Genomic DNA, 9,238 nt, shown 5'->3' with positions numbered 1-9,238 from the left:
ATATATATATATATATATATATATATATATATATATATATATATATATATATATATATATATATATATATATATATATATATATATATATATATATATATATATATATATATATATATATATATATATATATATATATATATATATATATATATATATATATATATATATATATATATATATATATATATATATATATACATGCGCGCGTGTGCGCATATGTATGATGAAAAAAATGTGATTAATTGTTGAATTTTCAATTTTTATCTTATTTGAGTGATTTTTTACTTTTTAAAAATTTGAATTATGTATTAAAATTTTTAAAATTTTTAACTTTCTTTTAACGTTTTTCCAAACAAATCATTTTACTATAAAAGAATTAAAATTCACCAAATAAATAAATTACTTTTTTAAATTATCCTACTATAGTTTATTCTAATAATAAATAAATACACAATTGTTCCTTCAAATCCACTAAAATTTGATTAAGAAAGAAAAGCAAAAATGAGCACTTTTATCATGTGTTTGCTAATATTATCTGTGATGCAAAATAAAATTAAGAATGTGAATTGAATTTACTGAAATGATTATCTTGTCTCTTTCAAGTCCCTATGATTGAGGCAAATCACTGTATCTGCTCCCACATGTCTCTTTCCATCTTCTTCGATCATGCTATGCTCACTTAACGTTGTTGCAATTTTCAATCGGAGTTCCTGTAATAAGGTCCCATAATCTCTTCTCCAAAGATAAATTATATATATAAGTAATGTGACAAGTACACTGTTATATTCTCCCTATGATCTACCATATGATATGATATTTCATCCATATATCATGTTTTTGGTGCATACAATAAACTATACAATAATGAAAAAGGAACAACCTAGCGTTAAAGGGTCTCTTTTCATATAGATGATGTATGGATCTCACCAATATCTTTTTTACCTCATTTTTCTAACTCTATCAGTTTAATTAACACCTATAAGTTATCATATAATCAATTAAACAAAATTTTAGACAATTATTTATAGAAAATTATCAAATTTTAAACCAAGAAATATAAAAAGTTTAATAAAGATCCCGCAAATGAAATAAAGTAAAAATTTAATTTATGAACTATACTTTATTTAAATGCTACTTAGAAACAGAGAACTTTAATAATTATATGGAATCTTCGTTCCCTTTTCATTTGAAAAGTTTGAGAGGCTAAAGCATTGTGTCAGCGTACAACTTCCCACTAGTTTAAATTTACCTTTATTCCCCTCTTAGTTTTCCTATTATTATTTGTAATTTCTCAAAGTGGAAATAAAGTTTTTTCATAAATCATTATCCTAGTTATGTATTTTTTCTCTTTTTTTTCTCAAAAATAATTGCATAATTTATGTTAATGAAACAGTGGTAAGATATTTTATTACATTTCAGGCGGAGGAGATATTTTATTAACAAGTTATTCGATTAAATGGTAACTCAATTATTTTAAGTTTATAATTCAAATATTATAAATAAAAAATATAGTAATAAATTAACGTAATGATTAGATTCCTACTGTCACAGTATAAAAAAATATATTATATAACGGATGGTCTATGTTGAATACGCACATACCACCAAAAGATATATATATATATATATATATATATATATATATATATATATATATATATATATATATATATATATATATATATATATATATAATTAAAATGTAATTTTAAAAATATACGATTATTTAGTTTTTTAAGTGAAAACTACTGCAGTAATAAATATAGTTAGTACCCTAAATCTACAGGATATTGATAATAATTTTAAAATGAAAATATAATTAAAATTTGATGAGTGAATTTATAGATATTAGAAAAACCCAAGTGACAGTGTTGCCCTGTGAGTTACTTAATAAGCAACATGAATCGAGCTAATTTTCCATAATCAGCAAAGAAAATTCTGTGAAAAGCTTTTCATTTCAATTTTTCTCTATTCTCTACGTTTCAACTTACAATGCACCGAGTCCTTCGCCATTCCCATTAGGCAAAACAAAACCCAAAACCACACGCAATTTAAAAATACTAACAATAATGCGGTGTTGCATTCCTACGCTGTTGGCGGTGATCGCCGTGCTGGTGTCGGCGGTGCACGGCGCTTTCCTACCTCTCGAGAGGAGCATTCCTCTCAGCCACCGCGCTGAGGTGGCGGAGCTGAGGGCTCTTGACAGAGCCCGCCACGCCCGAATGTTGAGCGGAATAGTCGACTTAGCAGTCCAAGGAACATCCGATCCAAACACCGCTGGGTACGGGTAATCCATTGAAATTTCTTTTTTTAAAATGTGGAAAACAAAGATACATTTATATACTTTAGTGCTAAGTTTTGTTTATTTATTTATTTAATTGACTTATTGAGAGTGATATTATTGAATATGGTGGTGATTTTTGTTTGTTTTTGTTCAGGTTGTATTATACCAAAGTGAAGATGGGAACACCTCCTAAAGAATTTAACGTTCAGATTGATACGGGGAGTGATATATTATGGGTGAATTGCAATACTTGCAGTAATTGTCCCCAGTCTAGTGAACTAGGGGTGAGGATTGTGAATTTGGTTTTGATTTTGGTGCTTAATGTGTTGAGCTTCTTGTTATCATGCATACTTACTTTATGGTGCTTTGGTGGGAACTAATATTTTTTATTTGGAGATTAATGTGTTGAGGATTTTGTTGGTTGTGTTTTGTGGTGAGCAGATTGAGCTTAATTTCTTTGACACGGTTGGGTCGTCCACCGCTGCGTTGGTGTCCTGCACGGACCCGATATGCACTACCGGGGTTCAAGGTGCTTCTGCTGAGTGCTCCACGAGGGCTAATCAATGCAGCTACGCCTTTAAGTATGGAGATGGAAGTGGGACTGCAGGTTATTATGTTTCGGATGCATTGTATTTTAACTTGATCGTGGGTCAGCCTCCACTTCCACCGGTTAACTCTTCGGCTACCATTGTTTTTGGGTGAGTCATTATGCTTGTCTATTATTGTGAATAAAGGTGTGTACACTGAATATGAGATTGGGAATGTATGAAGAGTAGAACTGTATGTGGGATACGCTTTGTAAGAATGAAAAACAGAGGAGATGGGAAGGTGGAGGTTAAATTGGCATTGTAATATTTGTCAATTGGTTGATTTTTTTAATAAACTGGGAGAAAAGGTTAATGAAAGGCCTTGCTTATGTTGATGTTTGTTGTTCATTCTTTTTTCTGTGGCTTCTCTTCTGGTTTATTTTGCATATAGCTCCCTGTTTATGCTAATATTTGATATGGATTTTCCCATTTTTGTTTTGAATGAGACTGTTTTGGTTGATTGTATTGGAAACAGGTGTAGCATCTATCAGTCTGGAGATCTGACTAAGACAGAAAAAGCAGTTGATGGAATTTTTGGGTTTGGTCCAGGTGCTCTATCTGTTGTATCGCAGTTGTCATCACGCGGAATAACACCCAAAGTCTTCTCTCATTGCTTGAAAGGAGATGGTGATGGAGGAGGCATTCTAGTTCTTGGCGAAATAAAGGAGTCAAGTATTGTTTATAGTCCACTTGTTCCATCACAGTATGTTCTCTTCATTTCTTTTCTCATTTTCTTTACCTGGTTAGTTGGTAACTTACCCCAATATGAAATTTTTGGTGGGTTGAGATTGTCTTTTTTTAACCTAAACTGTTAATTTCTGATGCGTTATTTTGATTTTATTGTATTTATCCTATTCTTGATTTAGGATAGTATTCTTATTATATAATATTAGTGATCCTGGAAGATCGTAACACTTTTGGGTTCATGCCTTTCACGGGGAAGAAACATCCTTTCGGTTTCTGAAGATAATATTGTCTTTAAGAAACCTATGGATCTACAGATGCTCTCGTATCAAAATCCCTTTAGTTTCTCATCCATTTTCACTTACACAAGCACAAAGTTGTCACATGCCACACTCTTGGGGAAAATGTTTGAATCAACCTGGTAATGCTAAACCATTTTAAACTATTTTTTCAGAAGCCAAATATATATAAATGAATATAATTGAAAAGATAAGATGTATTGTTTTAATTTAATGAAGCTAGTTTTATTTGTAATTTAGCAGAAAAAAAAAGGATATTCAAACTGACAGGAAAAAATAGGGAAGAAAAAATATTGAAATGGGTAGAAAATAATAGGCGAGAAAATGGTTGAGATGAATCTTGAATTGGAATATAAATAGAAATAATCAGATATTTTGTTATATTTTTCAAATCTTTTTATTTCATAAGTTGTAAATAATATATTTATACTTTTATGTTATTGATACATGTAACTATACTATAATATAAAAACTTATATATTTTTATAAGGATAATAATATTGTATGATCTGAAAGTTAAGTAGTTTGGGGAGGGAAATTAAGGAGAGACAGTAGGTTGAGGAAAATCCTAAATTATAATAGATGTAAGTTATTTTTGAGTTTAAGTAATATTGCTCTCAAAAAATGTCATTAAAAATACTTGTTATGCTGGTTTTATCTCTATCAAATAATTTCTTGTCTCTGTCAAATAATCTGTGGTTCTCTATGAGATATATTGCAGTGTATTTGACTGGTTGATCAAATCTCAGGCCTCATTACAACTTGAATCTTCAGAGTATTGCTGTCAATGGGCAACTCCTTCCAATTAATCCAGCTGTATTTGCAACGTCTAATGACCGAGGAACTATAGTTGACTGTGGTACAACGTTGGCATATCTTGTTCAAGAAGCTTATGATCCTCTAGTCACTGCTGTAAGTTTCTTGGGCAAAATCTTGAAGTATTTTACTGTGTTGAGCTCAATATTGTCCTTTTTCTTGTCCATCATGAGAAATTGTAAATAGTGAGGATAGTTTCTTACACTGTTGTTTGCATATCTTTTGTTTTATGTTTTCTAAATATTCTGGTTAACATATTTTCCCACTGAGTTCATTTGGATTCTTATACCTTTTATTTTCTTTCTGGTATTAAGTTTTGATGTTTCAGTGATAGATTTTGGATACCCCCACCAATTAAACATCTTATTAAGGTTCACACTCTTTTCTATATTATATTAGTATTATTAAGAGGGGGTTTTCAAGGAGGCAAATAAAATTTTCCTTTTATTTACTTACCCTACATTATAAGGAATATTTTTTTACCTTATCTATAACATATAGTGATCTTGAAATTCTAAACGAATGTGTAGATAACTACCGCCGTGTCACAATCTGCTCAGCAAACTAATTCCAAAGGAAGTCAGTGTTATCTGGTCACAACCAGGTCATTATGAATACTATAATTGTTGAGACTTTTGAATGAATTTTTTCTCAAAACTTTCCTATTAGGATTTCCCATAACTCATTAGAGTTTATGTTTTACAGTATAGGTGACATTTTCCCTTCAGTCAGTTTAAATTTTGAGGGTGGAGCTTCAATGATTTTAAAACCAGAGCAGTACCTTATGCATAATGGTTACCGTGTAAGTATGTCTGTTAAATAACTCATACATTTGAATAAGGAAGTTATTATTTGAAATTATATGTTGCTTATATGCTGAGGTGCCTTCTGCTTAAACAGGATGGTGCTGAAATGTGGTGCATCGGTTTCCAGAACGTACAGGAGGGAGTTTCAATTTTAGGAGGTTAGATGCTGGACATTTTTTCACAGAATAAAGACCGCAGAACGCAATGAAAATAAAAGAAATCACAAATCATGATTATGAAATGGGGCTCTTAAAAAGAGAATAAGAAAAATGTCTTAAAATATGTTTTCTGTACCAGTGGTAAACAGCTAGTGCCATCATATACCACTGAGAACTTATGGCTTGTTGCTTCTGCACAATTTCGCATAACCCATTGTTGTTACAAAAATTCTTCAAAAGTAATTGTAGATAGATGATTTTCTGAGTTCAGCAACATTCTGATGGAATAAAATATGATCCAGAAAAGGTAGATTGTCTCATTTTCATCATTCAAGTACTAAAAAAATCAGTGTTGTGGTAAAAGAAATTATTCTACTTTTGTACTTGAGAGCGTCATAATTATGCTAATCGTAAATTGGCCAGGCCATGTTTTCTTTTCTGTAAATAATGCATCAATTTTATCAGATATACAAGTGATCTACCATGATGATTCGAAACTAATCAAAATTGTTTCAACTGATTTGGCAGATCTTGTCCTAAAAGATAAGATAGTTGTGTATGACTTGGCACATCAACGAATTGGATGGGCTAACTATGACTGTAAGTTCACCAGAGAAACTCTACTCCTGCAAAGATTATATATATAATTCTTTATTGTGTCTTGAATTTTCATTTGATGCTAGGTTCTTTGTCTGTAAATGTTTCTGTGACTACGAGCAAGGATGAATACATCAATGGGGGACAGCTAAGTGTCAGCAGCTCCGCAATAAGCGTTCTTTCTAATTTACTATCCGTAAGCATTGTGGCTCTGTCTTTGTACATAATAATGTTAGTATGAAAAAATTTAAGTATGTGAAATGTTGGGAATGAAGTCATCACTCGAGATAATATAAAATTAAGTTTTCAACACTAATCATGGGAAGGTGATCAAGTGAGAAGTCAAAGATTTATGAATGAAGCAGCTCTGAAGAAATGGGGATTTGAATAGAAGCTTGAAAAGTGAAGATTTTAATGAGGGTTTCAGAAGGGAAAATTCTGGCAGGAGTTTGATTAGTGGAAATTTGGATGGAAGTTCCAAGAATGATTAGTTAAAACATCGGTGACTATACGTACCCAATTTTGACAAGGTAAACATAACGGTGATTAAAAAGGTTTATTAAAAAAGACTAATTATTTTTAAACATTTCTGAAGTTTGAACAATTTGTTTATATTATGAACCTTTATTTCTGTTTGATAACATAAATTGAAATTGAGCCTCAAGTGTATTTCTTTAGACTTGGTTGAGTATTTCTATGGTTTTATCACAAATATGTTGACTAAAACATCAAAAAGATCATCTTAGTATTTTCTTTTCCATTTACTTGTCTCTTTCCTTGTTCTTTGCCATACAATATGGCTTCTTGTTGGCCTCACTGAAAGAAAAAAAAAAAAAAAAAAAATATATATATATATATATATATATATATATATATATATAGGATTTTCTTATTATCCATCTGCTGATAAAGCAAAAACAGTGTGATTAACCAGTCTAAAAATTTTAAAAGGAAGAGGATAGAGATCCTTAGAAAAGGCCATTGGGTAGAATAATAATAGTGTGTTGGGATGTAAACCTTTTAGAGGGTAATTTAGTTTTATAAAAGAATTTGAATTGTCTTAAAATAAAATTTGAATAAAATATTTGAAAGGAAATTAAAATTTAGAAATTTAGGAAAGAAAAGTATTTATTTAAAGTTATAGGATTTTAAATTCTGTCTAAAAAATAAAATGAGTTTTTCAGCAAAACTTATTAAGCTGTTAGTTAAAAAAAAATACTGACCATCAATATTAAAAATTAACTTCTACTAATAACATTGAAAAAAAATAATCTTTATCCATTTTAGCTAAAATAACCATGGTTAGCTTTAGCTTAATTAAGGAAAGCTTTTGTTAATGTCAACTAAAAAATTCTTCAGACTTCTATTGTATATTTGATCAAAGTGAAAAGAAAAACAACTCTGATATTGAGTTATTAATTATTTTTAAATATTAAATAAAATTTATGATTTGGTAATAATTGAAATATTTTATTTAAATAGAAAAGTTGTAATTCAATAAGTTTGAATTATTTTATTCAAATAAATTATTTTAAAAAATGAAATCAGTCTATATTAAAATATATCTTTATGAATATCTTTTAAATGGAAAGGGAACAGAGCCTCCATGAAAACTCAACCACCTATACATTTTTCCATGAAGAAAAATCCTTTGGAAGGAACAACACTCAACCTTTTCTTCTTTGATATTTTTCAACTACTAGTTCGAGTTATTACAGTTATTCTTAGTGTTAGTCTATAACAACAATGTCTCGAGACTTAGGATTAGCTAATGAGAAAGTTATTTAGTGGTTATTGATCACTTTCGAACGATTTATCTAGACAATTTTGGTTTGGTCTTGCCCGTTAATATTAGACTGAATCGGTCCACCATAACAAAATAGGTCAAAGACTGGAAGGAACATCATCATATTAATATTATACACATTCAAAGAGTGTAAAAACGTTATGATGTCTCCACCACTAACGAGGGTCCACGTAAGTTCTAGCTTGAGACGATAAAGGATTTTTTTTCGTATTATCCTACATTCAATCTTAAGAAACACTTTTGTTTCAGTTGTAAGATCGAGGTTAACTTCTGAAAATCCAAATGTTTGTCTTTGTCACTGTTTGTCCTGAATCTCCTTTGGTCAAGTTGAGAGGTTAACAATAGATAATACTTTGATGTCAAAGTAAGTAGAGACTCGATAATTTTAACAATTAATGCGTATTAATTATCATCATCTACTCGACAATTGGTACTAATCATGTTTTTCGTAAGTTAATCAATATTAGGTTTAATCGTTTTGAAGGGTGACCGTTCAATTTGTAGGTTGCATATGTTTTGTCAAGGGATGGTCATTGTGGTCATGTTTAAGGCATGGTTGGCTGTTTGTACCGTCCGGTCTAAGGTTGACCAGATGATCATATGATACAACCTTAAAAAGTTTTATTAATAAAAGAACTTGATTACAAAAAAATAAAGAAACAATGGTTAATTATCCCTTAATATATTCTCTTAAAATTGAGAACTTTGAGTATTTTTTTAGTTGTCAAACTTAACTTCCAAGAACATATAACAAAAAGTACCAAGAATGACTCTCACATATAGATGATAAATTCTCATAAGGTGGGATAACTCCACACAGTGAAAAACATATCTCTTTTATGCTTTCTTGATAGGATATTCAATGATAAGTTATTTGAGTCTTGGTCAATTACTTGGTTTAATCTTCCACAATAATACCTCTTTTTGTACTTGGTGTTATGATCACAAATCTTTGAAAGATGATTTATCTTAACTTAATCTCAAATTCACATTCAAAATTAGGAATGAAAGGTTGCACATCCTTTTGCAAGATACGTAAGTAAACATGGAAACATTACATGTATATATGTAATATAATATTCAAGCATAACCATATATACATATTTACTCAATATCAATTGTTTCCATATGAATATATTTTTGAGTGTGGAGAAATCACTTATTTCCTTACATGTAAAGATAACATGTTGGACTTTGC

General features: G+C 30.0%; 1 protein-coding gene across 2 annotated transcripts; it reads left to right on the top strand.

The window, feature by feature from the left end:
* Positions 1-1,909: 1,909 nt before the first annotated feature.
* On the top strand, positions 1,910-6,494 carry LOC108324936 (aspartic proteinase 36). Of its 2 annotated transcripts, none has more exons than XM_017557888.2 (10): positions 1,910-2,289; positions 2,441-2,570; positions 2,728-2,984; positions 3,349-3,576; positions 4,606-4,768; positions 5,203-5,276; positions 5,378-5,474; positions 5,573-5,636; positions 6,165-6,236; positions 6,320-6,494. In XM_017557888.2, exons 1-10 carry the CDS (start codon positions 2,072-2,074, stop codon positions 6,472-6,474), a joined length of 1,458 nt encoding a protein of 485 aa, XP_017413377.1. In that variant the 5' UTR covers positions 1,910-2,071; the 3' UTR covers positions 6,475-6,494. The 2 variants fall into 2 exon arrangements, with proteins under 2 accessions (XP_017413377.1, XP_017413378.1); XM_017557889.2 differs by having other exon boundaries at positions 1,911-2,283.
* Positions 6,495-9,238: the final 2,744 nt, after the last annotated feature.

Source organism: Vigna angularis, chromosome 3, assembly GCF_016808095.1.
Source record: "Vigna angularis cultivar LongXiaoDou No.4 chromosome 3, ASM1680809v1, whole genome shotgun sequence".
Lineage (NCBI taxonomy): Eukaryota > Viridiplantae > Streptophyta > Magnoliopsida > Fabales > Fabaceae > Vigna > Vigna angularis.
Note: the sequence above shows the minus strand (reverse complement) of the source record. Positions and strands in the feature narration are given on the sequence as shown.